Source organism: Podarcis tiliguerta (genome assembly GCF_965153285.1).
Source record: "Podarcis tiliguerta genome assembly, chromosome: 12".
In the NCBI taxonomy this organism is placed as follows: domain Eukaryota; kingdom Metazoa; phylum Chordata; class Lepidosauria; order Squamata; family Lacertidae; genus Podarcis; species Podarcis tiliguerta.
Window position 1 is genome coordinate 16,583,972 of NC_139545.1, and position 22,235 is coordinate 16,606,206.

The 22,235-nt window shown below is 39.7% G+C and overlaps 1 protein-coding gene and 1 long non-coding RNA gene across 2 annotated transcripts in view; both read right to left on the reverse strand.

Moving 5' to 3' along the window:
• LOC310660487 overlaps positions 1-22,235 on the reverse strand; it is a 330,629-nt gene that overhangs the window by 139,416 nt on the left and 168,978 nt on the right. The gene's annotated exons all lie outside the window — the stretch shown is intronic.
• Positions 1-22,235, reverse strand: part of STT3B (STT3 oligosaccharyltransferase complex catalytic subunit B) — a 43,980-nt gene that overhangs the window by 8,982 nt on the left and 12,763 nt on the right. Inside the window, exons 2-11 of the mRNA XM_083404829.1 lie at positions 19,769-19,877; positions 16,255-16,542; positions 14,385-14,450; positions 12,228-12,327; positions 6,366-6,464; positions 5,561-5,707; positions 5,137-5,185; positions 3,410-3,564; positions 2,105-2,316; positions 949-1,136 (exon numbers count right to left, since the gene is read on the reverse strand). Coding sequence (XP_083260955.1) covers positions 949-1,136; positions 2,105-2,316; positions 3,410-3,564; positions 5,137-5,185; positions 5,561-5,707; positions 6,366-6,464; positions 12,228-12,327; positions 14,385-14,450; positions 16,255-16,542; positions 19,769-19,877 — 1,413 coding nt within the window. The remainder of the gene's footprint in view (positions 1-948; positions 1,137-2,104; positions 2,317-3,409; positions 3,565-5,136; positions 5,186-5,560; positions 5,708-6,365; positions 6,465-12,227; positions 12,328-14,384; positions 14,451-16,254; positions 16,543-19,768; positions 19,878-22,235) is intronic.

A 22,235-nucleotide genomic window follows, 5' to 3' on the forward strand; every position in this document is an offset into this window, starting at 1 on the left:
TCCAAAAAGTACAAACGAGGATAAAAATCTCCACTTAAAAGGCTTGTTGAAAAAAGAAGTCTTCCGTATGTGCCAAAAATTCAATAGAGATGATGTCTGTCTGATACGTAACATAGTAAAGGTACCCCTGCCCGTACGGGCCAGACTTGACAGACTCTAGGGTTGTGCGCCCATCTCACTCAAAGAGGCCGGGGGCCAGCGCTGTCCGGAGACACTTCCGGGTCACGTGGCCAGTGTGACATCGCTGCTCTGGTGAGCCACAGCCGCACACGGAAACGACGTTTACCTTCCCGCTAGTAAGCGGTCCCTATTTATCTACTTGCACCCGGGGGTGCTTTCGAACTGCTAGGTTGGCAGGCGCTGGGACCGAGCAACGGGAGCGCACCCCGCCGTGGGGATTCGAACCGCCGACCTTTCAATCGGCAAGCCCTAGGCACTGAGGCTTTTACCCACAGTGCCACCCGCATCCCTTGATACGTAACATAAGGGACTTCCAAAGGGTAGCTGCTGTCATGCTAAACACCCAATTCCTGTATCCTTCAGAATGAACCTCCTGGTTGGGAGGGCATCTGCAGGGTGCTCTCGCGGATTTATAAGGTGATTTTTAAATGCATCTTGGACCCAAGCTGTATGGGGTATTGCACATCACTTCCAGCATCTGGAATTCCGGTAGCTAATTGGCAGCCAGTGCAATTCTTCCAGCAGTGGCATAACATGATGGTGATAAAGATACCCCAGTGAGCGGTCGAGTTGCTGCATTATGCACTAGCTGCAACTAGCCAACAACCTCAGGGGCATTCTGAATTTGCAGTAGTTCAATCCAGAAGTTACGAGTCCGTGGAGAGCAGGGGTCAGGCCAATGTGTCACGTGATGTGTTTTGCATTCCTAACCATTCTCACACAGTTATTAAGCTCACACTAAGATGCATACAAAATGGGGCGCCTTACCCATCATGATTGTAAGAGGCCAGGACGACACTGGGACTGGAGTAAGCATTGCTAGTTACCCACGTACAGTGAACGGCAAACATCATCAGCAGCATGAGCATCAACATTGTCACAATGCTCTTGATATTCGGCCCAAGACCTTCTTCTGTTTTCTCCTGTTCAGATATGTGTTTCCTCACTTTACCTGCCTGAACAAAAACAAATTAGAATTTCGGGGCCTTTCAGCTTATGCCAGGCTTTTAGGGTTTATAAGCCCCATATTCAGCAATAATATTCAGCAATAAAGCCACATTTCTAGAACCTTCCCTCATGGGTTGTTTTCCAAGTTATGTGCTAGACAAATGCCTATTTATTAGGGATGTCAGAAGCTGTCTTCTACTTGTTGGTTTTTTAAAAAGCACACTAGTAATTTTTTATGTATCTCAAAGAAAAACAGCCCTCCCCCCAAAGTGTGTGGTAGTGGGGTGGCATTTAACATTTAACATCTGCATGAATGAGATTGTGTTTCCTTACATTTTTTCAGTTCATCTGCAAAAGTTGGAAAGCAACATCACCCCTTCTTAAAAAGGGTCCAAGTCTTTTTGTAGTCATGCTTATGTACAAAAACCTGCATCACTAGCACAGATGGGAAGCAGCAGCTAAAAGCTACGCTGCTAAAAAAAAAAAAAACCACCCCACCTTTAGTCAAAACAAACAATGGAATGAACCTCCAAAACAATCCCACTGTGAGACTGAAAGGAAACAATTGACAACCGAGTGTGAAAGGGAATGGAACAGAATGGCTGGAAAGGGAGAGAGATGCATCTATAAAGGGTAGAAAGAACTGTTTGATACTGAGAGCCTATTTTAAAACGTCCCCAGGGATGGAACTGAAAGCTATCTAACATTTTAATGTAGCAGCGACAGAGCAGTAGTGTGTCCGCTGCTTCCCCAGAAAAAGCCAATGAAGACCACACATGCTCAGTAAGCGTGACTGATGGAAGGAGATGAAAAATTGGGGGAAGGGGGAGAAATGGAGTACTTAGAACCCCTTGGCCAGAACAGAAGCACTACACATGCAACCATTTTGCTCTCTCTGTTTTTGCTTTTAAGGGGGATTCATTTATTTAAAAAAAATTATCTAAAATCAGAAGCCATCTAGATCTTCAAGTCCCACCTTATCATAAAGATTTCCTGGGTTTCTTTTATCGTCCTCATCACTGCTATCTTCTATTGGTGGATTCTCTCTCTTCATATCATCACCCAAATAATGCTCAAAAACGTTGGAGAAAGCAATTGCTGACAGCATACAGACTACTGGAGTCAAAGTTAACATAAGACGAACCATCACTCCAGCGAAGTAAACAGCACTGATTGCATATAGAGCCACTGTAGAGAAATAAAGACACTGAGATTTACTATAGGACATTTTAAAATCTTGATTACTATCCACTTCAGAAATAAGCACAATTACTGTACACTTGAAGCTTACAGAATTGATTCCTAAAATCTGCTGTGTGCACAGAATTGAACCTACCTTTGAAATATATTATATTTCTGAACTTTAAAAAGGGGTTTCAGTTGTTTATCAAAAAAATATGGAAAATTAATCAGAACCAAATCAATATGTATGTTATCTTGCTAAAAGACATCTCACTTTACTAGGATCTGAAGGACAAAAGAGTAACTTTACCAAAGCATATAAATAACTCCACAAGGTTTCTGTGAACTCCTGAAACTTGACTGCACTAAAGCTAGAAGAGAAAGAAGTTTTTAAAAGTTCTCACAAGCAGCATTTTAATAGCATTTTTACAAATTAATTTGAAGAAAATCATTTTCTTGCAGACTAATACAAACCCTACACTGGTGGAAAGCTTGTGCAAACTAAATACAGGTATAACTTCAGAAGCAGCTAACTACAGCAATGCCCATTTTTAAATTACCTGTAACTACAGTGATGGAAAGCCCCCCCCCCCCATTTGAAACCAACCAAGTCTCACCTCTGGAATCACTGGAATTTCACCATAATATGAGTAGAGTCATCAATTTGCAAACAAAATTATCTAAAATAACTGAAGAGTGTATTTGCTGATGAATAGTCTATCTGTTAAATTGCCATAAATCATATTTATCATTTTATTCTTTAATATTTTTTGCAAACCGCTTTGAGGGTTTTTCCTTTACAACCAAGTAGTATATAAATTTATGAAATAATACATAAAATTACATTAGCCATTTTATGAGAAGGTTCTATCTGTATATTCACAGTGTAAGCATTCAGTATAAGCCATTCTAAAAGGAAGTTCAATCAAAAGGAATCACGTTAAGAAACATTATATCTACTTCCTGAGGAAATACATTTAACCCAACACTGAAGTAACAGCAGTAAACTAAGCTAATGAATCTAAGCTAATAACTAGGACATCAGCATTTCAGCTAAAGCTCATAGTTTAGTTCTGAAAAGATGGTTAATTCTTCTTACCAAAGACTCTCTCATCATTGATGTTTTTGATACAGAACCACAGCCCTGCTGGGAAAGTACACACGAGAATATGTAGATCAAAAAAGAAGGAAACCCATGTTGTAGGCTGATGTTCAGACACAGAGGCAATGATCGGGATGTGAATTTTCGCATACCTTGTTTAAAAAAAATTCAGTTCAAATTATTTTGAAGTGACGAAACTACTAAAAATAGTACAACCGAGAACTACTGAACATTCTTCAATTATTTTTGTAACGTTCTGAATACACCTTTAAATATGCAGGTTAACATTTACTTATTTATTTTTTAGCTAAAATGCATTTCATTTAACCCCAGAAACTGCCAAAAACCTATTCTCATTACAAAGCTTCCCTATGTCGCCTTGCCAAAGTGTGAACGAAGTGTGTGGATCAAATGATCATGCGCATCCCTGTTTAGGGGTAAGGGGCACACAGCACAGGCAGTTAGTGACTGTGCCATGTGCCAGTCCCTTTTCCAACCTGGGGAACTGAGGCTGTGCTATCAGCAAGCCCTCAGATCTGTGGCTGCTGTTGCTGAATGCCAGGTTGGCTCTCAGTAAGACCTCCCTCATCCATGATTTGGTTATGGATGAGGAGGCTGATCTGGTCTTGCATCGCTGGAACCTGGGTGGGCGAGTAGGGTGGGGTTGGTCTCACCTAGCTGTGCCCACCTGGATACTCAGTGCTGCATCAGGACAGACTTGAGAGATGGGGAGGGGGAGTTGCTGTTATCTATAGAGATTTCATCTCTCTCTCTCTCCACACTCTCTGTCTAGTTGTGGGGGGAACCTGCCCACCTTTCTGCCCAGCAGTTTCCCTGCTTGAGCTGGACTCAGAGGTGCTGCTGAGGACCCTCAGACTGCCAGCCCAATGCATACGGCAGGCTACATTCTGGACCTTTTTCTCAACTGGGCAGGAAGTGAGGAATACTGACATCAGTTCCTTGTCATGGTCAGATCATTTCCTGTTGAGATTCAGATTTTCAGCACCTTTCCCCCTCTGTAGAGGTAGGGGATCTATCAACATGGTCCGCCCTCAAGAGGCTGATGAATCCAATGGGTTTCTGGGGGATTTTCTGGCTGATTGAAGCCCTGACCAACATCTGGAACATCCAAATGGCTCGGGACATTGACACAATTGCCCCTGAGTACCCTCGCCTGCTTGGGTCTCTCATATACTTCAGAGCTTAGAGTGAGGAAACAGCTGGGAAGCAGCTTAAATATGAGTGGAGGAAAACTCTGGCCAGATGCAATTGAACCCTGGGGTGCAAGCGGGGAACAAGTCTTCCAGGACTCACAGCTAAGCATAATTCTACTACTGATGTGCACGACATATATAGCAAACATATAAAAATAAACTCTGAAACTTTCCCTCTTTCTTCACCTGTGATGGGAAGAAGTATAATATTTCTTTTTGTTATCTGGAACAATTCAGAAGTTTCTCAATGTACAAATACAGAGAGCAATGGTTTGTTCAAATGAAACCAAGGCATGAAACCACTGAATGAACTCACTGTAGTTTGCGTAAGTCAGAGATGCTCGTATTTGGATTTAATGGGAAACTGCAGATTGTTTCAAATAGCAAATGGAAGCTTAAAGTTTTCTCATAACAGTAGACCATAGTTCAGGAGGTTTGTCTGAAATGGATAAAACCTGTGACCCACTCAGCATAGCCTAAATGTATGGTGCTGTTTCTATTCCTACTTACCCAGTATCCCATAGTGAATAAAATCTGCCACTCCATGGTGCAATGTAACCTGAAAATTACAACAAAACAATTTAAGTTAGTAGATGAGCATTATTATGGATTTCTAGAAAGGCTTGGCTCAATATCTACTTTTCACGTTTCAAAAAGAACAACCGTTTTTTGTTTTAAACTAATAGAAAATGAAGGAAATACTAAATCAGTCCTTAAAAAAAGAAAGAAAAGCAAGCTGCTTTGAAAATGCTTTAATGGGTGCAAAAAGCCAGGTATTACACCAAATGCTGTTTCTATAGATAAGGTTGCTGAAGTTTCTTTTGATTCATGCAAACATTGGGAGGCCTGAAGGGCTCATTGAATCTTGTGGATTACTCAGGGCCTATCTGAAACTCTATTTGTCAATGAAAAGCATTTCTTTTGTATGATTTACCTGTATACGTTAAATAGATGACACTCAAGAATACAACTCCAGCAGCTAGAGATATACCCAAGAAGAACAAGGTCTGAAATTCTTGCTTTGTAAGCCGGTCTCTCATATATTGCAAGAAGGCATAGGCCTGCAGCAGTGCGAATACACCTGGTTAAAGAAAGACAACCTTGGTTTAAGTTCTCAAACAACATTTCAATCCTTACTCTAAGGACATTAATTTTAATTATCCTTTCATGGCATAGGAAGTCAAGGGGGTGTGGACTGTAAACAGGAGAGAAATATATTTACTATCCTTTAACTGCTTATATAGTATGTTTTGCCCTTCAGTGAGGTACGCCATTCAATACTCTGCTCCCATAAGTAAACAAAAATTCCAATTCTCTTGTGGATCACGTTAGCTCAAATATGCCACCTTTGGCTGTCATTTGGTTACCAGCCAAAATAGTGCCTGTGTGACTGATTACGATACAGAGTAACACCTTCACAGTGAGTATTTTCAATGCATTAAACTGTTCTCTTATTTAGGGATTTTCTGAGGTGCACTGGATCCTAGATATTCTTTTATTGTAGATTGCCTTGAGGCTCTGGTGTAAGACAACATACCATATTTTTCTGTGTATAAGACTAGGTTTCCCCCCCTAAAAAATAATGTCCAAAAATTGGAAGCGTCTTATACATGGAAAGATTTCCCCCCATTTTGTTAAACCGGAGTTGCCCAAAATAGGGGGCATCTTGTACATGGGGGTGTCTTATAGACAGAAAAATATGGTAAGTTTAATATATAAAATAATAATGATTTTCTTACCTGCAGCTGCCATATGTTCACTTGTTCTTATTGGCTGAAATCCAACAAAAGGTATCTGCATGGATAATATTAAGCCCACAATATAGAAAGTACTGTATGCTGTGAATGAAAAACAACAAAAAAGGAAAATTATTATGCACACAGAGAAAGTTTTGGTTTGTCTGTGCTTAAAATTATGAGGGAGAAGACATATTACAGAGTTAAAAGCAATACTCATAATTTTGGGACTTAAAGCAGGGGTGTATCTGTCCCCATCTGCATGTTTCCATCGGGAGGAGCATAGAAAGAGGACCATGTCCTTCAGTTTGTTGTCTGGTTAAGGGAATGACTTCCAAGCACTGAATGACTGGTATATCACAAGTGGACTCTTTATTCCTACGTTTGTAATTGTTCAAGGTAAAATCTACTTGGGACAGAAACTATATTTTGCCATTTTTATGGATGTTTATTGTTCGTTTACAGATAGTTGCCTTGGTGATATTATCTTGTGTTGATTGCAGGAAAATATACAGCAAGCACAAAAGCAAAAATATTGATTGAAAATGCATTGTAACTATATCGTAGCTTTTGAATAAATGTTCTCTGAATTTTTTAAAAAGCAAAAGTATATGAATAAAAACTGTGTATAAGCTAAAATAAAACACGAAGTCACATATTGCTGCTAAGGATTAAACATCCAATTATAAAATGCAAAATCCTGTATAAATAAAAATGTTTTCAACTGACATCTGAAAACCAACAATGAGGGAGACACAATGAAGATGATTATTTGAAAGTTGAGGCCGCACCACAGAGAAGGTCTTTCTACATCCTCCCCGCTAATGAACCCTGACCTGGACCCAAACAGAGGCTCCTCCCCCCTTGCCACCAATTTTAAAGACTGAATTGCCTCGCACTGGAGCAGGCACACTTACAGATATTTTGGCACCAAGCAGTTTAGTTTCATAACATGCATTTTTGTGGATGTCCAAAATACAGCAAAAGTGAGTTGAACCAGCTTGTATAATTATTATTGTATGTAGATTGCCAACTATTTTTTCTTTGCAGATCCATCTAGGCATGCTGACATGACAATGCCCTGGTAAAACTGGATATTCAGAATAAAGCTGCTAATATATTTGATATTTTCCCAGTTTATGAGCACAACATACCTCTACCAGCTTTTCTTATAATTGTGGACTATGTTCATTATACTTTTGCATCCTCAATCAAGCAGCTTTATTTCAAATGTCACCATATTTGCACAACACAACTCATTTCACTAAGACTCATTTATCAAAACATTTCAGTCAATAGACAATGTGTTGGAAACCACAGAAGCACACAGTGATCAAAGGCATACCTTTTTGCATAATTTCTCCCCTTTTTCTTTCAGTTCAGGGCCTGTATCTTCATCTAACCAAGATATTTACACACATAAACTCTAAAAACGCCAAGCCTGCCACTATTTTGAAATCCATGTCACAAAATTATTGCAACACTGCCATCCTGTGGCATTTAACAGCAATTAGTATCCATTGTCGCATTTACAGTTTTGTGTTCTTCCATTATACTAATTACAAGAGTTTATTAATTCTGCACATCAACTCCCCCACCCGGTTACACTTTAGATGGCTGCAAAAACAAATTTATTACTGTTTGCTCATATGAAAATGCTAATAAGATTCCTAAATCTGTGCGAAGGGAATATAGACCCATTCCATGCCATCCCAATATCCTTTGCAATTCTGACACATTTTTCACAATGATACCTTCATAAAGAATTTTCCTCCATCCTCTATAACAGGCATGTCCAACAGGTAGATCACTGGTAGATCATTGCCCCCCCCCAAAGAAGCTGAACAACTGTGGCTCCCCTAAAAGAAGCTCAACATTTTACCTCCTCACCTCCTCCCTGAAAAAACTCAGTAATTTTGACCCCTGCTCTATAATATTGACGCTAGCAGGGGATAAAAAGGATATTCATCAGCCAGCAGGATTCTTTCCCCAACTACTTTTTCCTATTTGGCCAGAAAGCAGACTCTGAATCGGATTTCTTTTTTGGGGGGGAAGATATCAGATGGGGAAAGGATTAGCAGCCTCCTCTTAACCTCTGCATATCTCTTGCCAAAGAGATTTTAATTATAAAAACTTCACCTTGAAATAATTCAGTTTTGATGAGCTTGCTTCTTTAGATACAGCACAGCATGATGAAAGCAGAACAGTTGGGTCTAGACTGTATAATTAGATGGTGAGCACAGTTAGCTTGAATTGCAAATGGACATTGGACCTCCCTTTCTCAGACTTCCTGATACAGTTAGCTCACACTCACCGGCAGGCTAAGGGCCTTAGGTGTATTTCAGCAGCACAGAAATTCATTTACTGACTGCTTTACATATTTCAGTTAAAGGCTATCAGAATACAATGATTTCTACACCATCCCTTACCAGTCCTTTGGCAGCAAACACGGCGTTGCTAGTCTTCCCTAAATACACTAAGTACTTCTGAAAATCTTCCACCACTCAAGTTTCTTTTTGAGGACACCTTTGGCAGAATACAGTCTCAGAGAAGTTAGAAACTGAAGGATGGGCTGTTCTCACTAGAAGAATCTTTTGGAAATACACCGTAACAACAATGTCCATCTATCAAGATGAACCTGATTGCTGTAACCTTTCTAAACATAATACCAGATGTCTTAGTTATTCATTATCTCCTCATGAAACATTCAATCCTACACTCGAAAGGACTAACCTACAAGGCAGTTTCAGTGCTGCTCAATAATACAATGGCAAACCCCGTTTGCTAATAACTAACAAAACTGTCCAGCTAATTAAGTATTCTGACAAATGGGTATGTGAAAAACCATGTGAAAAAAGAAGAAGTTATGGGTCTACTTTGTTCCACTTATTTTCAATGCAAAGGTGGCAAGCGTTATCCTGTTGAACAATTCAAAAGTTGATTTCTTATGCATATAAGCAGAAAAATCAGATTTATGCTATATGTTAGCCAAGTGTTGAAGAGAAGGGGCAGCATTCAATGTAGACTATACAAGAGTAAAAGAAAGTAGAAATCCTGCTATTTATAGCACATCACATATATATCTTTCTAAGCAGTATAAGAATAAATTTTACTTTCCATAACAAACAAAGGACATTACATGTGCATATGAAGTTAAAAACAGTGATATGAGAAAAGTAATACGATGTGCCTACTATTTTATCGGTTATCTTAGCGAGCAACATCCCATGGTGTCATCCTGCTTGTGTAATAGGCTTTTATAAAAGTCTTCCACTTCCACTATGGAACTATCCCCTCCCTCTACTTCCCCACGTACCTCCCCCCGCCCAAACTGCTTTGGAGGGTTGGAGGACCCTACAGAAGAGACAGGTGGGAGACACTGCAGCAAGAAAAGGAAGCTCAAGTTCTCTCGTGTCCACTGGATATCCATAACATTGGATACTGAGCATTTTTCTATGAAATATGCATTAAAAGTGGGACCTAGAAAAGATGTTGCAGCATAAGAGTGACTCCTACACACCCTGTTGCAGGATAGCCACTGTATTTCTCCTTCCTCTGGTTTTCCCCTCCTCCAACAGATAATCAGTATTCTGCAGCTACTGGGCATGATCAATCCTCATTGAGTATAGAATGATAAATAGTCCTTCAATTCAGTCTGGATATTTCCATTATATTGTTCATTTTCCTTGAAATGTGTTATTAATTGCTAGCTAATAAACTTGAACACTGAAATTCTGCCAGCTGCTTTGGTATGGAAGTCAGCTATAGTGAAGGATCACTTAAAATTATGTTTACATTAAAATTGCTTAAAAGTAACAAGTCAAAAAGCCTGTTGTCCTAAACAAAAAAGAGAAAAAGACTGAAAGACAATCAGCTTTGTTCAACGTAACCAAATTCTATTCTTAATGTCAATATGTCCGTGCGTAGAATTAAGCCTACAATGTTGCTTCTGATTCAAACTAGTTTTCTGCATGTATATAGTACTTTACATCCTCTCAAAGTTATTTGAAACTAGATTTAAAAGCTCTAAATTGTGACAAATATTTGCCTACCACCGTTGCAAATGTTTACCTTTACCGCTAGACTGCTCTAAAATAGATCACAGGGAGCTTATTCTGTTTATGAAGGTTTTTTTCCCTTTTATTCAGCACTGTAACCTTTTGCAGCTAAGCACTTGCAGAAAATCTTCTGCAATATTCCTAAACTGATTCAAAAGTAGTCACACTGATGTCAACATCAATAACTCTGCATCAAATATGCATGAGCAGTCAGCAGGAGTTTAGTCAGCATTGTAGTTATGATGCCAAGTAGGTCAAATAGAATCTCAGTTTACATCCATTTACAAAAGCCATAAAATATGCCCAATTCTGGCAAAGAATTTACATTCCGGAAAAGTTCTGTGAACATCAAATGATCCTGAACGAGATTGTGATGCAAATTAGACCATGCCCCATTAGTCTTTTTGTTATTGTATGTGTGTCTGCAAAAAAGAAAATCATACCAGGTTTCTTTCCCACATAATTTCATCCTTTCTTGCTGGTCGCTTGTATGTGGAATGCCTGAGCTGAACGTTTATGTCAGGGGCGAGATACTGAATCACATACCCTCCTCAGTCCATTTTTTGTCAGGTGACCATCAGTCAATCACCTGACATCACATAAAGTCAGGTATTCAAAATGCAAGCTGTAAGAGCAGGAAGTGTTTTATCACCAATATTAGTGCTATAGTGCCCAGCATTAAGGCTGCATACAGGCCTCTGATTGCTCTTTAATAGTAGAAGGCAACACCAGTGACTTATCTCCAATTGAAGAACACATATTTACAGAATGCAATGCACTGTAGCAAGTCACCTTTTAGGGCTTCATTTGTGTGACAAGTGCAGAATTGGGATAGAACAGAGCATATGAACTCAAGGAAAAGCCCTAGCAATGTCTAATACATGGGTAGGCAAACTAAGGCCCGGGGGCCAGATCTGGACCAATCGCCTTCTAAATCTGGCCCACGGACAGTCTGGGAATCAGCATGTTTTTGCATGAGTAGAATGTGTGCTTTTATTTAAAATGCATCTCTGGGTTATTTGTGGGGCATAGGAATTCGTTCATTTTTTTCTTCAAAATATAGTCCGGCCCCCCACAAGGTCTGAGGGACAGTGGACCGGCCCCCTGCTGAAAAAGCTTGCTGACCCCTGGTCTAATACATGGCATCCATCAGCTTCAGCACACCAAATTGTACAGGGAACAGACAAGATTAGTATAAAGCTCCTCTCACACTTGTCCTTCCTACTGGGGACAGAGGTTAGTTGCCTCCTTCCCAGGGTAGAATCAAAGCCACTTGCAGGGACAATGACTGATATCATTGCACTGGGATGATCAACTGTCATTCATTACCAGCTTCATCAGTCCCATTATAAACAGTTTTGTCACACACTGGTAATAGTAAGAAAGTTGCATACGTTTCTGAAAAATTGTCTTGAGATGAATGATTACAGTGTTAAATTATCTTTTTAAACTACAGTACATTTTATTTTGTTTAGACTACATTGTTCATTTTGAAGTATTATTATTCTGGTTATTAGCTGCCTTAAGTGTATTTATTTGTAATAAATAAATAAATTTGCTTCCTTATGGCAGAAGCAATAAGCAATGCAATGCAAGATAATTTAAAAAGTAAAGCAAATCTAATAATTCTAATAACCTTATTGGAATTCTAATAATTCTGTTTTACGATTTTGCCTGTAACTAGACAAAAGTAACCACTTAAATTAAGTTAAATTCATAGCCATTTAAATTGAAAAAGGAAGTAATGTGATTAAGAATGGGAAAACCCCCCACTTTTCATTCAATCTCAGCAAATCAAAACACTCACCTATGTAGACCCTCCTACTGTATCTTTGCATCAACAGGAGCACAAATACATGCAGTGGAATAAGGTTGATGATGAAAACATAACCACCCCATGCAGAAACCTGAAAAATAAACATATCAGAACATAACACTACTTTATAAACATTATTGTTAAACCATTAAACTAACCAACATGAATTAAATTTTGTCTTCAAGACAAGATAATCCAGGCCACAAGGAAAAATCCACAGGACAGAAAGATTTCAGTAGAAAGCAGATTCAGGAAGCATTTTTTACTTATTCCTTCTCAACTAGTCCTTTACGCAAATTATACACATTGTATGTGACCTTCAACATTAGCTGTACTCAGAGTAGACCCATTCAATGGACTTAACTAACTTAATTAAGTCCATTGATTTCATTGGATCTACTCTGGGTATGCCTTAGTTAAGATTTTACGTCATGGCTCTCACTGAAATGTTTTCCAGAAAATTATAAATACCACCACTTTGTTAATATGAATTATTATGTACTAACATAAAGAACTACTTTTGTGATTTATATATAATACACTATAATGTATTTGTAAAATTAATAAAGGAGTAAATAAAATGGGGGACATACTATCAAGCAGGAACTCATTAACTCCCATTAAGAAGACTGCAACATTAAGCAATTTGCCAGTTAGTTGAATTTTAGAGGCATTATTCACTTTACCAACAATGTCAAAAGAAGAACTGCAATGTTTTCCTCTACAATGAAAGGATATAGTGAGTAACACTAGTGAACAAACCAAGTATGAACAGATCTGTAGCATCCACACCTTATGCACCATTGAGAGCCTAGTCACACATATGGCAACCAAGTACAGTGATACCTTGGGTTACAGATGCTTCAGGTTACATGATTTCGGGTTGCGCACTGTGCTGAAGTACCGGAATGGGTTACTTCCGGGTTGCGGCACTTGGGCATGTGAAGAACGCTAAATTGTGTGACCCGCGCATGCGCAGACGCGGCACTGCGGGTTTGCAAACGTGCCTCCCGCACGCATCATGTTCGCAACCTGAGGTTACACTGTATCTGTCATCTTCCAAATGTAGCAACTTTTAAGGGGAAAAAAAACTTTTTAAATAATCTAGCATATGTATCAAAATCCGGGGTGAAGTACTTTAAATAAAAAACTAGTGTTAGCTGTAGTACTGAAACTATTACCTCCTTCCATAAATATATCTGCTCGGATCTTGAGAAAGTCACTTGAGGCCCTTCTCTGGGTTCTTTCCCTGTCTCCCTTAAGAGCTGAAGTGGGTGGTTACTAAGCAGAGGACATTTTTGATGGAGGCGCTCTGAAAACAGAGCAACCTTCCCCAATGAGACTCACCTGGCACCCCCATTAAGATCTTTGCAGTGCCAGGTGAAGATCTTTCTAGCTTCCACACATTTTAGATTTCCCCCTTTGGAACAAATGCTTTCTGCTGGATTTTAAAGACTGCAGTGAATAGTCTTGAAGCAGCACAAATCAGTTCATCTGGTCTTTAGGATTAGAGAGACCTAGTTCACATACCACAGTAAGGCATAAGTTTAAAACAAGCTATGTGCTGATGCACGCTGCTCTAAGGTACCCACAGAACACCTCTCTTGCTGATAAACAGAATCTCGCCTGTTGTGTTGTTCAAACAAATGCCTGTGGTGACCAAGATTTGCAGATCACTTGCAGATCATGGTTTATTTGGAAGAAACTAACCAGGAGCCTTGGTTTGGATGACTCTGGCTTCATTCATTCTCACTGCAGCAACATATGCTAAGTGCCGCAGGAACATTTTAATAAGGTGCGCAACTATGCAGCTCATTCACTCTTTGATGTGAGGTGCAAACCGGGTGAGTGGTATGCTTAAAATAAATCTTCGACTAACTTCAGTCAAGATACAAATGCAAACCAATTCTCTAAAGTGAAGAGGCATTTTCTGTTAAACAAACTTTTCAAACCTACCACCATATATATAAAGTCAGTGTTTCTAGACAAGTGCTGATAGACTTTTTTCTATCTTTAAATGTTGCTCCAATATACTATTAATAAAAGCAATTACAGTGTACAAATAAAGAATGTGACTTGCACATTTGGGTTCTGCCAATAAATGATTTCAAAGTCACATTATGTACATTAGTTCAGGATACCACTTACCATGTAAAAGTAGGATAGGCAGCAGCATATGGTCCAGAAGACTGATCCAGTTTTCACAGACTTCACCTACAAATGGTGATTTGTGTTATAACTCAGCAGAAACAAGAAAAAATGTATCATTCAAATTAAAAAACAACAATTAAGAGCAGAGGTTGAACTAAATATACTTTTAAGGTTTGCATCAGAATTAACTAAGGTACTTTACTGGGAGATTATTCATTCCATTACCACACTGATATGCTTCCGACATAGTATTAAACAACTGTTTGGTGTTACATGTTCTCCAGGCACACGTGCACTGAAGATTTCCCAATACACAATGCACTGCGGGCTTCATGCCACAGCCGGGCATGGCTTATGCTCTTTCTTTCCTTCCTTCCTTCCTTCCTTCCTTCCTTCCTTCCTTCCTTCCTTTCCTTCCTTCCTTCCTTCCTTCCTTCCTCTCTCTCTCTCTCTCTCTCTCTCTCTCTCACACACACACACACACTAGGGTGCAGTCCTATATGAGCGTATCTGTTATGTTTGTATTATATATACTAATATTAAAGTTGCATTATGTATTAAATATATAGCTCATTTTCGTAACAATAGCAAAATGTCACCAACTTTAACTATTACACTTTTTAATGTTTGATTATTATGACTTCTACTGCACTTTTAAACATGCATGTGTTAGACCGTGTAATACAATTTTAGGATCTAAACTACACAAACTTCTAAGTAATGATATCCTGATGATCAGCTCTGCTTTGTAGGGAAAAGCCAGTTCAGGAGTTGATTTAGAATGAAGCAGCAATGGGGGAGAGGGGAGAGGAGACCGTTCTTAATCATGCCCTCTTATTACTTTGCTGCTACACCTCACCTCTCCCAAGATACCTCTGAGGGTTAACACATGTTTGGAATCCTGTGGGAGGAAATGGGACTTGGGAGAAAATAGATTAGGAGCAGAGAACAAGCAGGTGGGAAAGCAATAGACTAATGTACCATTACTATCTCTAATGTAACCAATTATGATCTCTATCAGTGTCAACATGACCCCATCAGACCACTTTTAAAAGTCATATCTACAAGAACGTTACATTTAACGAAGGATACTGTTCAAGGGTTAGGAAATAAAGGTCTTGGATTGGCTTAGTTCAGGCCACTTCCATCAACATTATTTCAGGAACATGGGTTTAGGAATTTGCTCAAGCTGATGACATGTTAAATGAAACTTGCATGGCTACTGTTTATGACTGCTTTGAGCTGCCCTGAGAGTTTTGTTAAACTGACAGAAGGGTGTGTGTGTTTTAAATAAATAATAAAGTAATGCTTATGGCTGTTGAATTCTTATCATTTATACTTGCGATCCCTCTAGTTCAGAGCTTTCCAAACTGTGTGTTGCAACACATTATTGTGTCGGCTGCAGTGTGTAGGTGTGTTACGGGAACACTCCCCATGCTCCTCCTACTTTAACCTCCAGATTGCTAGTAAAACTGAATTACTGTCTTGTGAAATGATGCATGTCTAAAAAGTGTGTCACCAACATGAAACGTTTGGAAAGCTCTGCTCCAGTTAAAAGGCCCTGAAGAATAAGTTGGTCCTTGACATAATGCAGGAAGTGTTCAAGCAGTATCTAGCTAAAGACCATGAAATATTTCACCAGTTCAAAACCAGTTTACCATATAACAATGCAACTTTTTCTTTTGGAAAGAGAGTAATTAGCATAAGCGAAAAAGGCCCTCAAATTTTTAAATCGTTGCTTTCTTGTGAGTACCCGATTGAAGAAATCTAAAATCAAAGCCAATTTGAAAGGCAGAAACAACAAAGACAGATTCAAAATACTAAAAGACAGTGAGATAAAAATTATGAAGCATGAGTTGTTACTTACCCACAAGTAGTATGTGAACTGCAGTGCAAAAATAGCTATCCCTTCATTGTCAAAAGATCCTGCAACTGATCGTGATATGTAACCTGGTACTATCGCAATAAAGCAAGCAGCTAGAAGCCCTGCTCCCTGGTTCCACAGTTCTCTGGTGAGCAGGAAAGTAGAAATTGATGTAAGGCCGCTAAAAACTGGTGCTAGGAACACGCATACATCTCTTATATGGACAGTTATGTTAAGCATATTTAAAATCCAATGTATAAGGCCAGCTGTCACCATCAGCCCTGGGTAGACCTAGGAGAGAGAGAATGGAAAAGCGATTTACCAAATTGCAGAAGAAAAATGCATTTTTCTTCTATTTGAATTAATGTTATAGAAGGACTTAAAATATATTATATATATTAAATATATATTAATGTAACCCACATGCAGAAGAGATTGTTATTTCCACAACCCGTATAAAACCAAGCTATTGCCAGAGCCAAACGTCTTTTTAATACACACATACACACACATTTTCATTAACATTTTCTTCGGTAACAATTGAACATACAGATATATTTTTCAGTATCAGCATTGAATTAGCTTTAATATTATAAAACAACATATAATATGGTATATAATTCAGGGTTTCAAGGATGGCTAAGGAACACGACAAAAGACACCTGCTTAATCTAAATTGCTTTATAAAAGATTTTCACAAACTGCAAGCAAAAAAATCATATTTTATGAGGGTGGGCCCAGGATTTTTCTCAACACCGCCTGTATGGATCTAATTGTATTTAAAATCCAAATGAGCATAAAGCTAATGTTCAAAAAGCACATAGGCCATTAACTAGAAAATTTGGAGCATTAAACCCTAGCTAGCTAAATGAATCCAGTAGCAGCTTGGGAAAAGGGTACCAGATAAACAAGAGAAGCAATCTCAAAAGCAGCCTCTACAGGGGGAAACAAAAAGATAGGGGGTGGGGAGCAGAGAGACTATTCATGCAAATATTTTAAAGGGGGTATTTCTAAGGATCCTACCACAGATGGCCTGTATTCTTTCAGACACTTTTTAAAAAAGAACATACCTCATTATATGTTTGTAAATCTTGAATTGCCTAAAAGGAAGGCCATGAGATATGATAGCTGACAAACAGGAGAGATCATCAGGGGGTTTGGGCTGGGTGTTCATCAGTATGCGGATGATCCCCAGCTCTACCTCTCTTTCAAATCAGAACCAGTGAAGGTCCTGTGTGGGTGTCTGGAGGTGGTTGGAGGCTAACAGATTGAGGGTGAATCCTGACAAGACAAAAGTACTGTTTTGGGGGGGCAAAAGGTGGGCAGGTGTGGAGGACTCCCTGGTCCTGAATGGGATAACTGTGCCCCCGAAGGAGCAGGTGCGCAGCCTGGGAGGCGTAGGTGAATTCTGTGGCCAGGGCAGCTGTTTACCAGCTCCATCTGGTGCGCAGGATGAGACCCTATCTGCCTGCAGACTGTCTCACCAGAGTGGGGCATGCTCTAGTTATCTCTCGCTTAGACTACTGCAATGCGCTCTACGTGGGGCTACCTTTGAAGGTGACTCGGAAACTACAACTAATCCATAATGCGGCAGCTAGACTGGTGACTGGGAGCGGCCGCCGAGACCACATAGCACCGGTCTTGAAAGACCAACATTGGCTCCCAGTACGCTTCCGACCACAATTCAAAGTGTTGATGCTGACCTTTAGAACCCTAAACGGCCTCAGTCCAGGATACCTGAAGGAGCGTCTCCACCCCCATCGTTCAGCCTGGACACTGAGGTCCACCTCTGAGGGCCTTCTGGCGGTTCCCTCACTGTGAGAAGTGAGGTTACAGGGAACCAGGCAGAGGGCCTTCTTGGTAGTGGCATCCGCCCTGTGGAACGCCCTCCCAATAGATGTCAAAGAGAAAAACAACTACCAGACTTTTAGAAGACATCTGAAGGTAGCCCTGCTTAGGGAAGCTTTTAATGGTTAATAGACTATTGTATTTTAATATTCTGTTGGAAGCAGCCCAGAGTGGCTGGGGAAACCCAGCCAGATGGGTGGGGTATAAATAATAATAATAATAATATTTATTAATATCAATATATATATAAATATCATATCATATCATATCATATCATATCTTACACCAAGTCACGTCATTGGTTCATCTAACTTAGTATTGTCTACACAACTGGCAGCAGCTCTCCAGAGGTTCAGACAGAGGGTGTTCCTAGCCCTACCTAGAGAGGCTGAGGATTGAATCTGGGACTTTCCGCATGCAAGGTGGGTGTTCTGCTGAGCTACAGCCCTTCCTCAGGGTTGCCAAAAGTAATATAGCTATCACCTATTTACTGAATTTCATTTGCTGAAGCCACAGCAGAAAGCATCAAATAGTTTATTTACAGAAATAGTACTTCTGATTTGGAAAGTTTATGGCATAAGTTATATGTACTAAGGGAACGCACCCTAATATAAAGCTAAACTGAGTAACCCAAAACTATTACACAACCACATCAAGCAATATTGACACGGTTTGCTGCAAAAATTGGCAGAGCTATGCTTTATGATATAATAATTCAAATCAGAACAGAAAAATCAGGATTTTCAAAAAGAGGAACAAATTGATTTCATTAAATGTTTTATTGATCAAATGCGCAAGGATTCGCTTTATTGACTAGCATCTTGTAAATCTACTCAAACAGCACTTCTTAAGATTGAAAAAGGAGCTAACTGGTGTTCAAGGACACATCTATATCCATCAGAGATGGTTCATGCAAAACATTTCTGCAGTACAACAGCAATTATATTCTACCACAACCCTATCATGAAAAACATAGAAGTTGAATCTTTTGTTTGCAAGAACATTTTCTCATATGAATGTTTTTCAACTACAAGCTTTTCTGCCTACACAGTTCACTAATACCTTTCTCTTATAAAAGCTAGCTATATTACAATTCTAAAATTGAACTGTCCTAGGGACTATTCTGTCCAGTTAGAAATTCACCAAGCACATTATGTGACTGGTGCAAGTTCAACTGCAACCACGTGGAGATTTCTGAGATCACCAGGTTGGTGATGGACATCTCCATCTGGCTGGCCCCTCCAGCTTTCTTAAGCAGGTAGGCAGAAGAGCTTATTACGTTTATATCCCACCTTTTTCTCCAAGGAGCACATGGTTCACTCCCCACCTCAGGCAATCCCTACGACGACCCTGTGAGGGAGGGTAAGGGGTTGTGACTGGCCTAACGTCACCCAGGGAGCTTTATAACTGAGTAGGGATTCGAATCTGGATCTCCCAGATCCTGGTCCTGCTAGATGGTCATGATTCAATACTGAGATAAATATAAATATGAACAATTTAAATTTAATTGAAAAACAGCTTGTTTTTTACATACTTGCTGTAACTGAAATTTTAAAATCTGATATAAATGGAGTTAAAAACTCAAAGTATAACATGGAATGGAAGTAACAGTATTCATTCATTTATTCAGACATTTTCTTAAAACTTGATTACATTTTCTGGTACTTACAGTCCCACCTACTATTCTTCCTAGTGGATACCATGCTCTTTCGTCAAACCAGTTTAGGAATTCATAAAATCCATGTGACGCAAGATGATGTGTTGATCTGTAGTTAAACCTAGAAGAAAAGGTAAAATTTAATAGGTTTCTTTAAGCAATTAAATCTACTTATTTTATGTAAATGTATTTGTCAGACAGCTATTCAAATACATGGGATTGGAGCTGAACAAATTTAGCTGAACTTTAATTTGTCACATTGATCTCAACAGGATTAATCATGATTTAAGCCTTGTAGATATCAATGTGATCCAAATGTAACTAAGTTAGCCTGGATCAAACCCAGAGTTCCACTTGGTGAGTAGAAGTCTGACATTGCTAACAGCATACTACTCTTGATCCAAGCTAGAAAGGAATGTGGAAATTGAAAAAACTGTTAGGCACCATCTCAAACTCCAAGAAGTGAGACTCCAGGAGTGCCTGCACTTTACTCTAGGTTCTGTTACCTTCCAATGAAGGTCAGCAAAGACTCTGGTGTCTTCAGGGTTTATGGTTTTATTTACACATACATGCAACCTGCACATAGGATGGAGGGGCTCAAGCACTAACAAGAGTCTAATAGATCTTGCTTCTCCATTAGGTTTCAAGCAGAACCACAAAATCCAGCATAGAGGAAGGCATATCTGTTCTCCAGCTGAGTCTCCAGCTTTTCAGCTTACACAAATAACAACTCTGGCTATTGTTCTTCTACCTATCAGCCAGGTGATGTGGATGGAGAAAGGCCCATCCATTTGTTTCTATGGCACAGGGCAACTTCTTTGGATATGCTAAATCATGGTACTTAACAAGCCAGCCAAAGCTTTGACAAAGGAACTGCTTTGGCAAGCTTCCTCTTAAACATTCCACTCTCACAGATACATGATCCCAACAACTGCAAGGGACCCAGGGTATCACTCACACTGACCCCCCCTCTGCAATTCATAACAATATTCATTCTTATGACTGAACTGAAATCTGCATTTATAATTTCAACTTCAACTTCATCACCAAGCTACCAATCTTCAACAAACTTCAACCAGATTCTTCACCAATTCCTTAAGCTATGACCTCCCAAATAAAGGGAAGGGTTTGTTAATAAACGCACCTATTTTTTAAAAGTCGCATCCCTTCCCCCTGAATAAAGGAGTTGCTCAGTGCAGTTTACAGATACAATGCAAGCATAAAAGTAACCATAATCCATACCTTTATAACAGTAATTATTAACTAAAAATAGCAGCATAAAACAAAGAAAAGCATTCACAAACAGTACCATAAGTAGCAGCAGCAGCAGAATAAAAAGTGTGTGCCAGCAGAATCCAAATAGAGAAGATAGCCCAACCTCTTGGGGCAGGGTTCTGCTTATTGGGTGCCACCCCCCAAAAAAGGCAAGAGAAAGTTCTTGCCTTAAAAGGTAATGGTACACAAAAGAGGGTATCAACAGCTGATCTTAAAGAACAGGGCAGATTCACGTAAGAGGAGACATTGCTTCGAGCAGCTTGGTTTCAAGCTACTTAGGGTTTTATACAAAATAACCAGCATCTTGAACTGCAGTCAAAACAGAATAGAAGCCAGTGCAGCTGACAGACCACTAGCCTCAGTCAAAATGTATGCATGTATGACCAGGACCAGGAATGGATTGGCACACCAGCCAAAGCTGGACAGAAACTCTCCTGACATCTGAGCAGCTAATAACAAGACTAGATCCAGGAGTACTCCTAAACTATGAACCTGGTCCTGTAAGTGGAATACAATCCTTTCCAGTATAGGCCGATATGCCTTCTGACCAAAAGCACCTCTGTCTCATCCAAATTTAATTTCAGTTGTTTTATTCTTTACCTAAACATTTTAGGGGATGCGGGTGGCGCTGTGGGTAAAAGCCTCAGTGCCTAGGGCTTGCCGATCGAAAGGTCGGCGGTTCGAATCCCCGCGGCGGGGTGCGCTCCCGCTGTTCGGTCCCAGCACCTGCCAACCTAGCAGTTCAAAAGCACGTCAAAGTGCAAGTAGATAAATAGGGACCGCTTACTAGCGGAAAGGTAAACGGCGTTTCCGTGTGCAGCTCTGGCTCGCCAGAGCAGCGATGTCACGCTGGCCACGTGACCCGGAAGTGTCTTCGGACAGTGCTGGCCCTTGGCCTCTTTGAGTGAGATGGGCGCACAACCCTAGAGTCTGTCAAGACTGGCCCGTACGGGCAGGGGTACCTTTACCTTTACCTTAAACATTTTAGGTAAAGGAAGCCACACATTCTCCTTAAAAAAAGTTATCAGTTTTAGACCCTTAAGTACTAGCAGTTGCCAGGACATTGCCTGTGTAGTTCCTTATTTCAGATATGCTTTAAGCTTACTTTGCAGCACAATGTTATTTCTGTTCTTATATTATGATTGCCACTTGTAGAGTACTTCACAGACAGGTCCCTTTTATTTAAAATTATGTTATTTGAATG